The sequence below is a fragment of the Trichomycterus rosablanca genome, chromosome 1 (assembly GCF_030014385.1).
Source record: "Trichomycterus rosablanca isolate fTriRos1 chromosome 1, fTriRos1.hap1, whole genome shotgun sequence".
Classification (NCBI taxonomy): Eukaryota; Metazoa; Chordata; class Actinopteri; order Siluriformes; family Trichomycteridae; genus Trichomycterus; species Trichomycterus rosablanca.
In genome coordinates, this window is record NC_085988.1 from 58,663,595 (window position 1) to 58,682,035 (window position 18,441).

Genomic DNA, 18,441 nt, shown 5'->3' on the forward strand with positions numbered 1-18,441 from the left:
GTCGACTCTGGTCTAGTGAACATACTCATTCTCCTTGATCTTACTGCTGCTTTCGACACAGTCTGCCATGATACTCTGCTGCATAGGTTGGAGACCTGGACTGGTATAACTGATATGGCAATAGCATGGCTTCGATCCTATCTCACCTGTAGGCAACAGTTTGTCTCGATAGGCGGTTTTAGGTCTGATGTCCTCTCTCTCTCTTCTGGTGTCCCCCAGGGCTCGGTTCTTGGCCCCCTTCTTTTTATCATTTATCTACTCCCACTTGGTGACATAATTCGACAGCATGGACTACAGTTTCACTGCTATGCAGATGACACTCAGATTTACATCTGCACTAAGCCCTCTGACTCTCTGCCCCCTGACTCGTTGGTCAGTTGTCTGGCCGATATCAACAGCTGGATGACCAAAAATTTCCTTAAACTAAACAGCAGTAAATCTGAAGCCATTCTCATTGCTTCTCCTTCCATTCTGAAGAAAATTGCTCACCCCACGCTATCTATCCCAGGTTTTATCACATCCTCAGTGACTCAGGTTTGCAACCTTGGTGTGATTCTGGACTCTACACTTTCCCTGGAGGCTCACATCAATAACATCACAAAAATAGCTTTTTTTCACCTAAAGAACATTGCCAGGTTGCGTCCTTCTCTCACTGACCCTGTGGCTGAAACCCTTATTCATGCATTTATTACCTATCGACTGGATTACTGCAACTCTGTGCTGGTTGGGCTTCCTTCCAGCAGCTTAAAAAAACTCCAGTATGTCCAGAATTCAGCAGCTAGACTTCTTACTCACACTAAACCCTGGGAACACATAACCCCCATACTGCAAAACCTTCACTGGCTCCCTGTTCATTACCGAGTACAATACAAAATTCTACTCTTGGTTTATGAATCTCTGCACGGTCTGGCCCCCAGTTATCTTTCTGCCCTGCTCACTCCATACTGTCCTGCACGTTCACTCCGGTCTGCTGATGCCCATTTACTGTCTGTTCCATCAACCAGACTTGTGTGTGGCAGGTCCTAAATTATGGAACTCTTTGCCACTTTCCCTCCGCACGAGCTCATCACTATCTGTTTTTAAGAAGCACTTAAAAACTCATCTTTTTAGGACTGCATTCCATAGTTTATAGTTTTTATCTTAACCTCTGTACTCTTTTTATTCCTGGTCTCTTAATCTTTTTATTTTCTTATTTTTAAAGTTATTATTTTATTTTATTCCTTTTATACTTGATTCTCTGGCTTGTTGTGCTGTTCTGTGTTCCCTGTATTAATCTGTTATAATGTACCTTATTGGTTGTTATTTGTTTTGTTTTTGCTCATATTTGAATTGTACAGTGTCCTTGGGTGACCTGAAAGGCGCTTATAAATAAAATTCTATTATTATTATTGTATTACTAGCATAGCATAAAGTAACAGTTTGGATATTTAAACCATTCTTTTATGTACTTTTTGCAACAAAAATGTGTTTTGCACACTGCACAGCTTTGATGGTACCACAGCAGCACTAGCACCATGTTGCACGTCTATATTTTTTCATGCTTCTTAATCGTGGAGATCTTGAAATACTGTATTTCTTAGTGAGTTCAGTTAGACCGCTGCGCACTTTGTTGCGTTGGGCTCGCGATTTTTGTGGTTGTCGCGGCACTCAAAGAGCAAAAAGCTTCTCATGTAAAACACTTACCACTGTCACTGTGTTTACATCGCTTAGAATTTGAAGTAAGTTTTGAGTGAATGTGTAGATTAGAATCGGGGCACATTCTGTTGTTACTGTACGTTGGACTTAATGAGACATGCTCACCTCTAAATATTTTATTTCTGCTATAAGTTTAAACACTTTGCTTTGTGTACGGAGCGCCATAAACACATGTTGCACTTTGTTTAATATGGAGCACTTGAGAATTTGATAATATGGACATAAACCCTGTTTACATCCAGTTTTGTGTCATATTATTATGCCATACAGTTTGTTCTTAAAATAAAAGAAGCTTAAATGAGATTCTCAATGTAATTTCTTGGAGAAAATTTATCGTTTAGATTAATCAACTAATCGATAAAATAGTCTAGATTAATTGAGAGAAAAATAGTCGTTAGTGGCAGCCCTTCTCCAGTGCAAGAACATTTCAGACGCCTCAATTTACCATCAATTTACACTTCATCACCCACGATGACAAAATATATTTTTGAAAAATTAATTAATCAATGAATTGTGGCAAGTCATACTCGAAGACAAACATACAAAACATTATCTAAGGGTCACAGTGTCCTCAATTATTTTGAAAGAGAAGTAGGATGGCACAACCTTGAACCTTCATAGAGCTTGGCAAACAGGCATTACTGTTGGGTGCTTCTCAGTGGCAGGGACAAATTAATTCAGCCAAATATTTGAAATCCAAAATCTGTCTTGGTATGTGGGTGCATCAGTGCCCATGGCATGGTTCTGGCATATGTGTGAATGAACCACTGACACAGGCGTATCTTCAGACTTTAGAGACATGAGCTTTCACATGCTGTAATGAAAACATGACATCTGGAGCTGAATGTTTTTGGTACAGATTAGCTTTCCTTTTCTCTCTGAGTTGTCAGCACTGGATAGAAAGATTAAATAACACCAAACAGCCCAGCTTAGTGGGGATTCTGTGTTTTAATTGTCCAGAGTTACATTGCCTTTGTAGCGTGAACTTGGCACTTGGCAAGTTAAAGTCAATCATAATCAGTAAGAGATTTAAAGGTAAATTACATTAAAGATCTTTATTACTAAATGAATGATTTAATTAACAGAATGTATAATTTTAACCCAGCTGAAAACCCATAATTAAGATTTTTAGACGCCTTGACTTTTTGCACACTTTATTGTGTTGTTGATTAACTGCCTTTCTGGGTAATATAATATAAAGAATGTTAGTGATTTATTTTTTGATCATTCATACATAAACAAAACAAAAACACCCAGGCATGACACATAAAAAAAAACCAACGGAGTAGTAGCATAACGATTGACATTTTAAAAAAAGAGATAGAGAAATACAGGTAAATTAAGAGGGAAACATATATAAAATGATAATAAATAAATACACAATAAACACATAAATAAACAGGTAAATAAAAAGGAGGAAACCTCAGTGGTACCTTATATTGTCTTGGTCTAGAGTTGGAATTACATTGGGACTGTCAGAAACAGTATTTTCTCAGCATGGATCAGAAAACATCCCCACAGCCTATTAAAGGAACTAGTGGAACCTTCTAGCGTTCATCTAATGATGTGTGGGAGGAACTGGTGACTCTAGCTAGGAGAGTCACAAAAGCAATAAAGTCTAATTTATATCTAGGAATATTCCAGTAATAAGAAGTAGCAATAATAGGAGATGGACTGGTATGTGTCTGAACTATATCTGTGGTGTACCAAAAATATAACCAGTAATTGTATAGTGATGGACATAGCCTGAACATGTGAATTAATGATGCTGGGGCCTGCTGACAATGATCACAAATTGGGTCCTCATTTATTTTTGAAAGTCTAAGCTATATGTGTACTGTGCAGGATTCTACATTGAATTCATCCCTGTCTAGCACAGATAAACACAATGTCGAATTTTGTCCCATAATTCAGTTTTGTCTAGGGTGACCATACGTCCTCTTTTTCCCGGACATGTCCTCTTTTTGAGACCTAAAAAATGCGTCCGGCCGGGATTTTTAAATCACCAAAAATGTCCGGGATTCGGCTTTACTCGTCTGCACTCGCTATTCTGTGTGTATGTTTTTGCATTGGTTTGTTTTTAGGTCTTTTTAAGAGTGCATCTGTTTTGTTAAAATAAGTCTGATTTTCACGTGCACGAACTAACACAGAGGCTCTTGTTAACACCGTGATGGCGCTGCATTCTGTGAAAATTGCTCAGCAAGCACTAGAAGACACATCTTACTGCTTGCTGGGTTTCTACTGATGGGAGCAAGTAATTAAAGTGAATCAAATTAAAGTTAAAAACACTCCTAATAAGTCGGCTGATACGATTGTACAATACATCAAAGAAACTAAAAAATAAAGGGATTTTTATTTACAGGTGACAACTGTTTTTTAATTTGTTGTTATTATTGTTTAGGGCTTAAAGCTGAATGTGAAGGAATAAGATTATCTGACCATAAAGGCCCTTGTTTAAGAGCAGCTGTACATTTATTAAAGTTCAGTAACACAGCTGGATGGTTATTGACTCATTTGTCAACTATTTAAACCTCTACCCCATACACATTGCCATGGTGTCACCAACGACATTAAATAACCCTCCCCCCCTTCCGTCCCCGAACCAGGCGTCATCTTTTTTAAAAACCAAAATATGGTCACCCTAGTTTTGTCTCTCCTATATCTTTCTACCAAAGCTTTGGGTGCAGCATTTAATGAATCAATTTGATGTAGAGACACAAAATTAAGCCCTTTATAGTATGTGGATACTTTATCGTATCCAAAATATTTGAATCTGGTAAACTTGGAAGACAAGGAAAGGTCTCGCATACAAAACCATGAATCTGAAGATATCTAAAAAATGGGATTTGTTGAGTTGGATGGTAAAGATTTAAACAATAAGTGACAAAAGGCACTGTCTGAATAATGTCAAGGCAAGGGGAATGAATACTTTTTACATCCGCTATATAAAAAATTTTACGTTTATTCAATTTCTGGATTTCAACAGTTGCTGAGACTACCAAAGCATATATGTCCTTATGTAAGCACATATTGAACACAGCCCTAATACTAATATATGATGTTTTTTTTTCTCATTTCTCTTTCTCATCCTATAGATCAAGGACTACAATGCCACCCCCTGTTGGAGCACAAGCCGTTCCCCCTCCTGATGGAGACTGGGGTTGGGTCGTTGTGTGTGGGGCCTTCATCTCCATTGGATTTTCCTATGCTTTTCCCAAGGCCACTACTGTCTTCTTCAAAGACATCCAGAGGATTTTTGATGCATCGTACAGCCAAGTTGCCTGGATCTCCTCGATAATGCTGGCCGTCATGTATGCCGGAGGTAAAAATATGAAGGGGTGGGCGTAAGAAAGTGGTTATTCTTGTGGAAAAAAATATTTGGATACCTGAGATATTTCATGTTTTATCTGCTCAACTTCATTTCATTTATTAATAAACCTTCATTCCTGCATTTCAGGCCTGCAACACATTCCAAAAAAAGTTGGGACAGTAAAGCATTTACCACTTTGTAATGTTGCCATTCCTTTTCACCACATCTAAAAGATGTTTTGGCAGTGAGGATACCAAGTGATTTAGTGTTTCAGCTTTTATTTTGTCTCATTCTTCCTGCAAACACGTCTTAAGATGTGCAACAGTACGGGGTCGTCGTTGTCACATTTTTGTTTAAAAATTCGCCACACATTCTCTATTGGGGACAGATCAGGACTGCAGGCAGGCCAGTCCAGTACCTGTACCCTCTTCCTCCACAGCCATGCCTTTGTAACGTGTGCAGCATGTGGTTTTGCATTGTTTTGTTGAAAAATGCATGAACATCCCTGGAAAAGATGACGTCTTGAGGGCAGCATATGTTGCTCTAAAATCTCAATGTACTTTTCTGCATTAATGCTGCCATCACAGAAGTGTAAATGACCTTTGCCAAGGGCACTGACACCGCCCCCATAACATGACAGACCCTGGCTTTTGGACTTGTTGCTGATAACAGTTTGGATGGTCCTTTTCGTCTTTGGTCCAGAGCACATGGCATCCATTTGTTCCAAAAAAAAAATTTCCACTGTGTGATGGTCCATCCTAGATGCCTCTGAGCCCAGAGAAGTTGACACCGCTTCTGGACATGGTTAACAAAAGGCTTCATAAGTTTTAAGTGACATTTGTGCATGTAACTGTGTATTGTAAAGCTTGACAAAGGTTTGCCAAAGTAATCCCTCACCCATGTGGTTATATCAGCTATTGTTGAGTGGCGGTTCTTGATGCAGTGCCATCTGAGGGATCGAAGATCACAGCGTTCAGCTTAAGTTTGTGCCCTTGGCCTTTACGCACTGAAATTCCTTGAATTGTTTAATGATATTATGCACTGTAAAACGAGAAATATGCAAATCCCTTCCAATCTTTTTTGAGGTTAATTGTTTGTAAACATATCAATAATTTTCTCACACATTTGTTGACAAACTGGAGATCCTCTGATCATCTTTGCTCATCAAAGACTCAGCCTTTCCTGGATGCTGCTTTTGTACCAAACTATGATTACAATCACCTGTTGACATCACCTGTTTGGAATCACATCATTATTTAGTTTTTTCACCTCATTACTAGCCCTAAATTGCCCCGTCCCAACTTTTTTTGGAATGTGTTGCAGGACTGAAATGCAGGAATGGAGGTATATTAACAAATGAAATAAAGTTGAGCAGATAAAACATGAAATATCTCAGGTTCAAACTGTCTGCAATCAAATAAAAGTCAAAGTTAATGTAAGGAACACTGCATTTTTATTTTATTTGCATTTTCCATACTGTCCCAACTTTTTCTGATTTGGTGTTGTATTTGTTTGTACTCCATTGTTTTAGGGTTACGTTAACATTGTTAAAACAAGCTCTCAACCCACGTTTCTGCTTACATGCACACAAGTAATCAACTTACTTTTGTAAGCCTGATTAAACATAGAAAGCACTGACATTGTTGTGCATCTTTAATATCACCCGGCAACAGGTTTCGCCTCATGTTTCAATAATGCCAGTCCTTCAGTGTGCAATGAACCTTGCGTTTTAAAGATCTGGAGCTGAACAGTCCATTGCACACAGATTAACTTGTTACCTATCCTGTCAGCAGTGAGTGTATCCACAATAAAAATCATCAGGTATGACATTCTTAACAGCGCCTACCAATTGATTTTCTGCCAAGGCTGTAAATAGAAAGCGCAAACCAGCACTCAGCTTTCATTTACTGGCCAAGAAAATCTTTAGTTTTCAACCCAATGTTCCAATAGTCCTGTCTTATCATAAATAACATTATTATGATAAATCGGACCTGGTGTTCAGTGTTTCCAGAATAGGCATTGGCTACACCGTGGCTGGCTTACTGAAGGTGAAGGAATAAATAAAAGGTTTATATTATGGGACCTGTGCTCTAGCTAGTCACATGGCTAAAATTATGTTTCCAATAACATTTATAAGAAAAAAGTTAGGAAACCTGTCCCCATTAAAAAACTGTCCCTTTTTCATACAGACTAAGAACTCATCACCTACAACACATGTGCCAAATCCGGCATGCCACGTCATTTTATGTGGCCTGCAAGAGCTTATAAGACGTATGATTGTCTTAAAATACACTCTAAAATCGTACATAAACTGCATCTCCTACAATGTATGTCGATTTTGTGACCCGCAAAGTGACCGCATCCCGCCACTAGATGGCCGTGCTTCTACATTTTGTGTTTAACTGAGGCAGTTTTCCAACAAGTGATTTTGAGAAATATTGACAAATAAACCCAAAATGTACAAGAAGAGAAAATTGAGACAGAAGGAAGGTAATTTAATGAAAGATGGGAAAGTGAATACAAGTTTGGTACGTCTCTTGTGTTATGAGGCTGTGTCTGTGGTAAAGGAGTACAATATAAATGTAGATCTATATTATAAATATACAGTATAAATTTGGCATTTAGACACCAAACACAGAATTTAGCCTCAAAGACAAACAACAAATTGTCCAAGACTTAAAATGAAGACTGCAATCACGGCAGGATACGTTACAATCAGCCTTTGATGACCACCATAATGCAGATGTGGCCCTCGGTGAAAATGAGTTTGACACCCATTGCCTACAAGGAATCTGTGCACTTCAGCATAAACAAATAATTAGACTCTTCCTATGGTTCATTTGCTCCCTATGGTTCGTGTCCTAGCTTCCCTCTTAACTGCAAGAGTAGCAGCCAGTTTAAAGAAAAATCTGACAGGACACAATAGTTTTTTTCTTTTGTTTTGCTACACAATGCTGTTATTGTCCCTTTTTCATACAGACTACCAATAATCTGTGCACTTAAGCATAAACAAACAATTAAATAAAATAGAAGTTCATCTGCTATCCTGTGTTCTAGCTTCTCTGCTAATAACAAGAGTAGCAGCCAGACACAATACTTTTTATCTTCTTTGTTTTGAAGAAGAAGTATAGAAGTGTGCTTTTATCTGTCATATATACATACACACGTGTACAGTACAATGAAATTCTCTTACTGCATATCCCAGCTTGTTTGGAAGCTGGGCTCAGAGCGCAGGGTTAGGCACTGTATGGCACCCCTGGAGCAGACAGAGTTAAGGGCCTTGCTCAAGCACCCAACAGTGGCTGCATGGCAGAGCCTGGATTTGAACCAGCAATCGTCCAGCTAATAGCCCAATTCTTTACCCACTAAGCCACCACTGCTACACAGTGCTTTTATATACAGTAGAGCGTTATAAGCAGTCGCAGAAACGAAACTACCACCTAATATGATTTGCAGAAGCGTACAAACAAATGTGTTGCATTTTTAATTGTTTCACAGCCAACATAAGTTACATTTTATGTTATAAATATATAAAATACACAACCCCAAATCAGAATGGAAAATGCAAGAAAATATATGAACTCATAATATTTCAGGGATTTAAAATGACTTTATTCAGCTTAGAACCTTGTGTTACTTTTAGCAAGGGACAAGCACCTGCCAACAACTTTATCAACCTCCAGAGCATGAAGGACTGTTACATTATAATCCTCTGCAAGCAGGGATCATTTCAGGGCCTGTGCGTCTCATTTCAGTTTACCCAATGACCTCTCCCCTTCAACGAGTAGAGCTGGGCGGTTCCTGAATCACTCGGGTTAATGATTCGAATCTTTGTACTGAATCAGGAATCATGAGTCCGAAATCTCAATTAACCCGGATCCTATGAGTCCTCTGACTGGCTGCTGTTAAGTACACAGAGCGAGTGAGCAGCTCACCGAAACACCGCAGACTCAGATGATTTGGCTGAACCGACTTTACCCCAGTCCGTGAATCTAAGTAATAAGTTAAATATTCCAATAAACAAGCGGTTAAACACACTGGTGTTCGTTATGTGGCTGATTTTATGCACATGCTATTATTATTATTATCAGTAGTCAAGGTATAGATTAGTAATGCAGCATATTTTCTTGTAAGCAAAACAACAACAAAATATAGTTCTATTATTATTAAAATGCAAATGCTTACAGGCTACTTTAGTACTGTACCACTTAAGAAGTATCATAGCCCCCATGGTCATTTTAAACCCTTGACCCATTAATATACCGATCTGAATGGTAGGTGAGTCCACCCCCCTCTCCCGCATGATCAAGATTCCACTTTGAAAAAAGTGTCAACTTGTCACTGACAAGAGAAGTGTGAGGTGCCAAGAGAATTAAGAGAGAAGGATTTATTTACAGAAGATGAGTGCACGGAAGACAAGTGATATTTGGATGCATTTTCATGCAGTAAATTAATCGCAATCAGAATGTCAGTACAAGTGACTCAACTGACCCAAGTGAACCGGATTACATTACTGAGTGACTCAGATTAACCCGAGTCCATAAAATGAACTATCCCGAGTCCCACCACTATCCACCACTATCACCGAGTCCCAGTGAGACTTGGTGAAGAACATTTGTAATAGCTGAAAGTCTAGAAAATGTAGACTTCGCTGGGCTTTTATGCATTTGGGATGGACCATTAGACAGTGGAAACGTGTATTGTGGTAAGATGAATCCAGGTCTTTTTTGGAACAAATGTGTGCTCCGGACCAAAGACCATCCAGACTGTTATCAGCAACAAGTCCAAAAGCCAGGGTCTGTCATGGTATGGGGCTGTGTCAGTTCCCTTGGTAAAGATGATTTACACTTCTGTGATGGCAGCATTAATGCAGAAAAGTACATTGAGATCTTAGAGCAACATATGCTGCCTTCAAGACGTCATCTTTTCCAGGGACGTCCATGCATTTTTCAACAAGACAATGCAAAACCACATGCTGCACACATTACAAAGGCATGGCTGTGGAAGAAGAGGGTACAGGTACTGGACTGGCCTGCCTGCAGTCCTGACCTGTCCCCAATAGAGAATATGTGGAGAATTTTTAAACAAAAAATGCAACGGCAACCCCGTACTGTTGCACATCTTAAAACAGGTTTGCAGGAAGAATGGTGAAAAGAAATGGCAACATTACAAAGTGGTAAATGCTTTACTGTCCCAATTTATTTTGGAATGTGTTGCAGGCCTGAAATGCAGGAATGGATGTTTATTAATAAATGAAATGAAGTTGAACAGACAAAACATGAAATATCTCCGGTTCATCCTGTCTGCAATCAAATAAAAGTCAAAGTAAATGTAAGAAACTCTGTGTTTTGTTTTGTATTTGCATTTTCCATACTGTCCCAACTTTTTCTGATTTGGGGTTGTATTTTATATTTTTTATGACAGTGACTTTTCATATGTCTGTGGCTTATTCATAATCCAGGTTTGAGTATTATAAGTTTTGCTTGGCCCCACAAAATGACGGTATCAGCACACATGAAACAGTTGCAATATATACAATTTTTATTGTGTATTTAATATTGTAGTATTATGTAGAAAAGTGTTGTAGAAAAGTGGACGACTTTAAATATCTCTGCTTCCAGTTTGCTTATAACGTTAGTATAGCAACTGACCTGAAGTATTTTCAGCCTGTAAGACAATCCTGGAATCCAGTGTTCAAAATTCATATGGTATGAGGAATCAAAGACGATATACCGAATGTACCAGCCCACCTTGCCAACTTTTTATTGAAATTATTTTTTTTTTTCTTGAACTTCACATAAATAAACTCATCAACTTCAGCTAATATTATAACGTTGTATTTTGTAAGTCATAAGAACAAGAACAAGAAACAATCAAGTTTTGTTGTTGTCTATTTTAGGTCCTATAAGCAGTATACTGATAAACACATATGGTTGCCGGCCAGTAATGATGGTGGGAGGGATCTTGTGTGCATTGAGCATGATCGCCGCCTCTTTCTGCAACACCGTAATGCAGCTCTATATCTGTATAGGTGTGATCGGGGGTGAGTGAACAAATAAACACTTGATGAAATATTGTTCATTGCTATTTTTATAAAAACTAAATTGTGTCAACAGGCAGTAACAGTAGAAATACAATGACTCCATATGTAAGGTACTTATAAATGGGTTCTAATGAGGTAAAACACCTGATTAGATTAAAATAATATTTCTTAAATAATTGTTTAAATATGCTAGTATGTGTACTGGCTATGTGAAATTGACTCTAGGTGTGAGCCAGTGAGTGGATGGGTGAGTGAGTGATGCCTTGTAATGCACTGTTGACCTGTCAGGGCTTTTTTTTTTTAAATATATTTTTGTTTATGCATTTTCTCCCTTTTAGCACGTCCAACTGCCCGATTGTGTCATGCTTCCTCTCCACCAATGCCGATCTCTGCTCTGATTGAGGAGAACGAAGCTAACCCGTGCCCCCTCCGACACGTGGGCAGCATGCTGTATGCATTTTATCACCTGCACTTTGACAAGTGCAGTGCAGCTCAGTACTGTGTATGGAGAGACACACCCTGAGAGCACTCTTTTCTCATCTCTGTGCAGGCGCCATCAATCAGCCAGCAGAGGTCGTAATTGCACCAGTCATGGTAGAGAGACCCCATCCGGCTTAGTCTCGCCCATATCTGAACAATAGGCCAATCGTTGTTCATGTGGCCGCTCAGCCTTATCCGGTAGGCAGAGCTGAGAGTCGATACGATGTATTCGAGATCCCAGCTCTGTGTGATTTTACCGCTGCGCCACCTGAGCGGCCCCTGTCAGGGCTATTTTTATTTCTTATGCCGAGTGTTACCAAGTAGGCTCAGGCCCACTGAGATCCTAATGAGGATTATTAAGCAGGAACTGAATAAATAAATGAATAAATGCAAATTATTAAGTATTTCATAGTGAAATTTTTCTGACAGCCCTACCCTAGAGACAGCCCTAAGGTTTAGTGCAATATCTTTGACTGGTGTCTCATATAGGCCACATTAAAATAGAAATACGAACAACCTAATTAACAAAATTAGATTTGATTGAATGCACCACATATTTGATTGAACGTACCTAGCAGTGTGTCCCTAGTCTAAAATAAATAAATATAATAATAATACCGTTTTTAAAAGAGGTTAAGTTTGACCCTTTGACTTGATTCAAACAAATATGAGAATTAAATGAATATAACTACTCTCATCCTCTTAAAGGTTTTGGTCTCGCCTTCAACCTTCAGCCAGCGCTGACCATGATTGGAAGGTACTTCTACAAGAAGCGTCCCATCGCCAATGGCCTGGCCATGGCAGGCAGCCCTGTCTTCCTCAGCACCCTAGCACCCTTAAACCAGTACCTTATCAATGCTTTTGGCTGGAGGGGCAGCTTCCTCATTCTTGGAGGACTTTTGCTTAACTGCTGCGTGGCCGGATCCCTCATGAGACCGCTCCCTCAGCTGCCACAAAAAAACGAGACCAAAAAGTTAGAAGATGCTCCAGCTGCCCAGACTGAAAAGCTTACAGCCTGGCAGACGATCAACAAATACCTTGACCTCTCACTCTTCAAGCATCGGGGCTTCCTTATCTACCTCTCCGGAAACGTCATTATGTTCGTAGGCTTCTTCGCCCCCATAGTGTTTCTCTCACCTTATGCCAGAGACAATGGTGTGGATGAGTACTCAGCAGCCTTTCTGCTTTCCATCCTGGCGTTTGTGGACATGTTCGCACGACCCTCAATGGGCCTGGTGGCCAACTCACGCTGGGTGCGCCCAAGGATCCAGTATTTCTTTAGCTTTGCTGTTCTTTATAATGGTGTGTGTCATGTACTATGCCCACTGGCACAAGGGTACACTGGCATGGTGGTGTATGCTGTGTTCTTTGGATTTGCCTTCGGCATGGTGAGTGCCGTGCTCTTCGAGACTCTAATGGACCTGGTAGGAGCTCAGAGGTTCTCGAGTGCTGTGGGCCTTACCACCATTGTGGAATGCTGCCCTGTGCTTATTGGACCACCACTGGCAGGTAAGAGTTTGCTGATATATCTGTGTTTTAACTCTTTTAGATACATGCATTTAATACTTTCCCACAATGACTGTGATTGTGCTTTGGTGAGCAGTGTTTACTGATTCAGTGTACATTGTACTGTTTATCAGATCTTATTATTAATTTGTTTATGATGCTTTCAGTTTTGTCAGTTTCATTGGTTTTGTAACATACAGCTGCTTCTGTGCATGTGATTAGTTTAAAACACATCCGAATAAGGGGAACTACTGTGCACTAAAAATATATAAAGGAAACCATGTGGCACAGTTTCTGTCACTCATGCATGTACTTTGTGCAGCTAGCCTTTGCCAACATAACAACACTGAGTCTTTTACATAACGCTCGAGGAGATCTAAAAATAAAGAGCAAGACATCTAATAGCACTTCTCAGAACAAAATCACTCCAGATCCTCCATGCCTCTTACTCTCTGTGTGGACTCTTTAGTGTATCTCACTCCAGGGTTTTAATAGGGTTTGGGTTAGATGACTAGGAATGACAATGTGTGATAAGCTCATGCACCAAAAATATTGTGCTTACCTATCTATCTTGTGCCAAAAGTTCTAAAGCTGACTACATACACCGATCAGCCATAACATTAAAACCACATCCTGGTTTCTACACACACTGTTCATTTTATCAGCTCCACTTACCATATAGAAGCACTTTGTAGTTCTACGATTACTGACTGTAGTCCATCTGTTTCTCTGTAAACTTTTTTAGCCTGCTTTCAGCCTGTTCTTCAATGGTCAGGACCACCACAGAGCAGGTATTATTTAGGTGGTGGATCATTCTCAGCTCTGCAGTGACATTTACATTTTCAGCATTTAGCAGATTCTTTTATCCAAAGCGACTTACACAAGGAGCGGAACACGATGAGCAATTGAGGGTTAAGGGCCTTGCTCAGGGACCCAACAGTGGCAACTTGGTGGTGGTGGGGCTTGAACCGGCAACCTTCTGTTTACTAGTCTAGTACCTTAACCACTGAGCCATCACGTGACAATGTCATGCTGGTGATGTTTTAGTGTGTGTTGTGCTGGTATGAGTGGATCAGACCCAGCAGCGCTGATAGAGTTTTTAAATACCGTGTCCACTCACTGTCCACTCTATTAGATTTTAGATGTAAAGTCAGAGACGATTGCTCATCTATTGCTGCTGTTTGAGTTGGTCATCTTCTAGACCTTCATCAGTGGTCACAGGACGCTGCCCACGGGGCGCTGTTGGCTGGATATATTTTTGGTTGGTGGACTATTCTCAGTCCAGCAGTGACAGTGAGGTGTTTAAAAACTCCATCAGCACTGCTGTGTCTGATCCACTCGTACCAGCACAACACACACTAACACACCACCACCATGTCAGTGTCACTGCAGTGTTGAGAATGGTCCACCAGCCAAATAATACCTACTCTGTGGTGGTCCTGTGCACTGATGGTCAGTAACGCGTTACTTAGTAACGCGTTACTCTAATCTGACCACATTTTTCAGTAACGAGTAATCTATTAATCAGATTAAAGTTACTTATCCAAGTTACTGTGCGTTACTATTTTTGTCATTTTCCTTAGTGAAAAGATATTTTTGCTTTCTTCTTGGCAGGGGCGGAGCCAGGGGGTGGCCAGTGGTTGCCATGGCCACCATAAAGTAATCTTCGGCCACCCCCCTGGCCCCCCCACCACCGCTTTGCCGGCAATTTTTTTGCGGAAGCATTTCTGCACGCAGGAGCAGCGCACCTCAGATGAGTAGTTCTTCACCAAAACAGTGCAGTAATACACTCAACATGAATGTCAACCACCAACACAATTACAGAAGTACAGTAGTACTATTTAGTAGTATTCGTGGCGCGCTACGAGTAAAAGCGCCAGCTGGCTCTGCGCATTCCAGTGTTGCCAGATTGGGCGATTATCCGCCAAATTGGGCGGATTTTGTTGGAAAACAATTTAATAGCAGGTAAATAACACTTCTATTTAAAAGAAAATCTTCCATTTTAAGAAGCTCCAGCATTGTAGAAGGCTATTAAAAGTAAAGTCAATTTTCAATGCTGATTTAGCGTAATAGTGTTGGTCAGTCTGTATCATATTCTTGAAAGAAAATTAAAATTTGTTTTCCATGCATTCACACTAGCATGTTCTCGGATTCAATTGAGTCTCATCAGTACACACAAGTTGGCAGCCAAATGATTAAGTATTGCAAAGGAATATCTTTGAAATATTCCGCATTATATAACTAATAAAGTAACTTGTAATCTAACTTAGTTACTTTTAAAATCAAGTAATCCATAAAGTAACTAAGTTACTTTTTAAAGGAGTAATCAGTAATCAGATTACTTTTTCAAGGTAACTATGCCATCACTGGTCCTGTGGGGTTCTGACCATTAAAGAACAGGGTGAAAGCAGGCTAAAATGTATGTGGAGAAACAGATGGACAACAGTCAGTAATTGTAGAACTACAAAGTGCTTCTATATGGTAAGTGGAGCTGATAAAATGGACAGTGAGTGTAGAAACAAGGAGGTGGTCATAATGTTATGTCTGATCGGTGTAAATTTATAATCAATAATGTACATAAAAAATGATTGCTTTAGACCAACGTAACAAAGTTGAATGTAATCAGTATGCATGTTTTATCAACAAAAGCCTTATAACACTTCTGACCAAAATGTTCAAATGTTTATTTCCAGTGATTGTTACACACCAAACGTGAGCTTAACAATATTGTTAATAGTAGTTCAAACATATTTAAATTATTTTAAAAATTGACTTTAAAAATACTAGATTTTCAGAAAAGTTGGGACACTTTGTAAAATGCAAAAAAGAGAAGAATCTGGGATTTGTTAATTCTTTGTTTAATGTTTTGACTGACCAATGTCAAGAGTCCTATCCCGGGAACATCCCCCTGGGCAAACTATTCATCCCAACCCCTGACGGGACAAATCCTGCACTGGGGGCACTCTTCTGCTTTCGCAGGCCTCCAAGTGGCCAATAGAACACAGGGTACCCTCTCCTCTTTGTTCATTGAACAGTGGGCTGAGCCACTGTTACATTGAGACAGCAGAGACCCAATTCCACACCTAGCTGGTGATTTTTATTTTGTCCCTTTCCCTAGTGACTGAACACAAAGACCAGTTCTGCAGTTTATCTGAATAAATGTTTCACTGACACTGCTGTGTTGTTTGATAATTATGATAATTAAAAATGCTGTTTTTTATTTTTTTATCATTCAACCCAGCATAGATCTGTTGATAAGTTCATGTTGATATTTGTGATTATGCTGCTTCAAGTTTACTGCTTCCTTTTTACTAAATAATTGCATAACATCTTATTATGCATAACTTTCCTACAACCATGAACAACAAGTATCTGAAAACACAAACGCTTTTTTAACTGAATGGGCACAAATTCCCACAGAACACATAATTATCTGGAGGGGTGGGCAAGCTAACTGCATATACACCGATCAGCCATAACATTAAAACCACCTCCTTGTTTCTACACTCACTGTCCATTTTATCAGCTCCACTTACTATATAGAAGCACTTTGTAGTTCTACAATTACTGACTGTAGTCCATCTGTTTCTCTGCATGCTTTGTTAGCCTGCTTTCACCCTGTTTTTCAATAGTCATGACCCCCACAGGACCACCACAGAGCAGGTATTATTTAGGTGGTGGATCATTCTCAGCACTGCAGTGACACTGACATGGTGGTGGTGTGTTAGTGTGTGTTGTGCTGGTATGAGTGGATCAGACACAGCAGCGCTGCTGGAGTTTTTAAACACCGTGTCCACTCACTGTCCACTCTCTTAGACACTCCTACCTAGTTGGTCCATCCTGTAGATGTAAAGTCAGAGACGATCGCACATCTATTGCTGCTGTTTGAGTTGGTCATCTTCTAGACCCTCATCAGTGGACACAGGATGCTGCCCACGGGGCGCTGTTGGCTGGATATATTTCTCAGTCCAGCAGTGACAGTGAGGTGTTTAAAAACTCCATCAGCGCTGCTGTGTCTTATCCACTCATACCAGCACAACACACACTAACACACCACCACCATGTCGGTGTCACTGCAGTGCTGAGAATGACCCAAATAATACCTACTCTGTAGTGGTCCTGGGAGAGTTCTGACCATTGAAGAACAGCATGAAAGGGGGCTAACAAAGCATACAGAGAAACAGATGGACTACAGTCAGTGATTGTAGAACAACAAAGTGCTTCTATATGGTAAGTGGAGCTGATAAAATGGACAGTAAGTGTAGAAACAAGGAGGTGGTTTTAATGTTATGGCTGATCGGTGTAATTAGTCATGTTGTTTTTTTAATGTTTACTCGTCACCCAAATCACTCGTCCTACAGCCTGACACCTTTTTATGACCTTTTTATGCCTAGCACGTGATTTCACTGTTGTCCTGTTCCCTAGTCCCAAGCACTCTCATTCTGTTCACTTCTGCAAAACGTTTTCTGCCACCTGCCAAAAATGTTGTTGAGTAAATTGGCTGCTGTAGTTGTCAATAAGTATGAGGAGTTGAATGGAAATTATTTGATGCACTGCAGTGGATTAGGACTCCAATTAGGAGTTCCCATTGGTTCCAGAACGACTTTAAACCCATATAATATACTATAAATAAACATAAATGTTATGTCATTATATTTGACATTATGTTCAATGAATTTATTTTATGTCATTGTTGCCTTACAGGCAAACTCGTGGATGTCACTAAGAACTACAAGTACATGTACATCTGCTGCGGCTCTGTGGTGATCTTCGCCAGCATCTGGCTCTTCATCGGCAACTTCATCAACTACCGGCTGCTGGAGCGAGAAGGCAAACTAGAAAAGTACAACCAGGCTCAGACTGAAGAGCCTGACCGAGAGCATGATCAAACAGAGGAAAATGCACAGGCCTTCGAAGAACTTAATAAGAAGGTAGAAGATGCCGTTCAGAGGGAAACGAACATTTAAACTACCTCAAACTCAAATCAGGAGCAGCACGGCTACGGACAGTGTACCGGCGGGGTTTGTGATGCAACGAACAGCTAGGAAAGTTATCCACACTACTGCTTTGTGTTTATATGCACCATACGACCACTTGGTATTTAGATAGCTTTAAGACACACTCAAAAAATGTGGACAGGGCAGTTTATGAGAGTTAAATAATATTGTGATTAAACTGGGTATGTTCACACTGGGCACCTTTTATACATATTAAAACTATTAAACACTGCCTGGAGCGTTCTTCGGCTAACGTGGGAAATTCACATATAGGTGCATTTTTTTCATGCTGAGGAACAAGTGACAACGACAACATGTTGACCGAATTTGCCTTTGCATAATATTTTATGAAAAATAGGTGCTGGGGGTCAAGAACAGGTAAATCGGTGTGAACCTTCATTGGCTGAAAA

General features: G+C 39.9%; 1 protein-coding gene across 1 annotated transcript; it reads left to right on the forward strand.

Moving 5' to 3' along the window:
* The first annotated feature begins 4,803 nt into the window (after positions 1-4,803).
* Positions 4,804-18,180, forward strand: zgc:165507 (uncharacterized protein LOC561188 homolog). The gene is made up of 4 exons (XM_063004662.1): positions 4,804-5,017; positions 10,905-11,048; positions 12,237-13,037; positions 17,739-18,180. The coding sequence occupies exons 1-4, from the start codon at positions 4,804-4,806 to the stop codon at positions 17,999-18,001; spliced, it is 1,422 nt and encodes a 473-aa protein (XP_062860732.1). The 3' UTR covers positions 18,002-18,180.
* Positions 18,181-18,441: the final 261 nt, after the last annotated feature.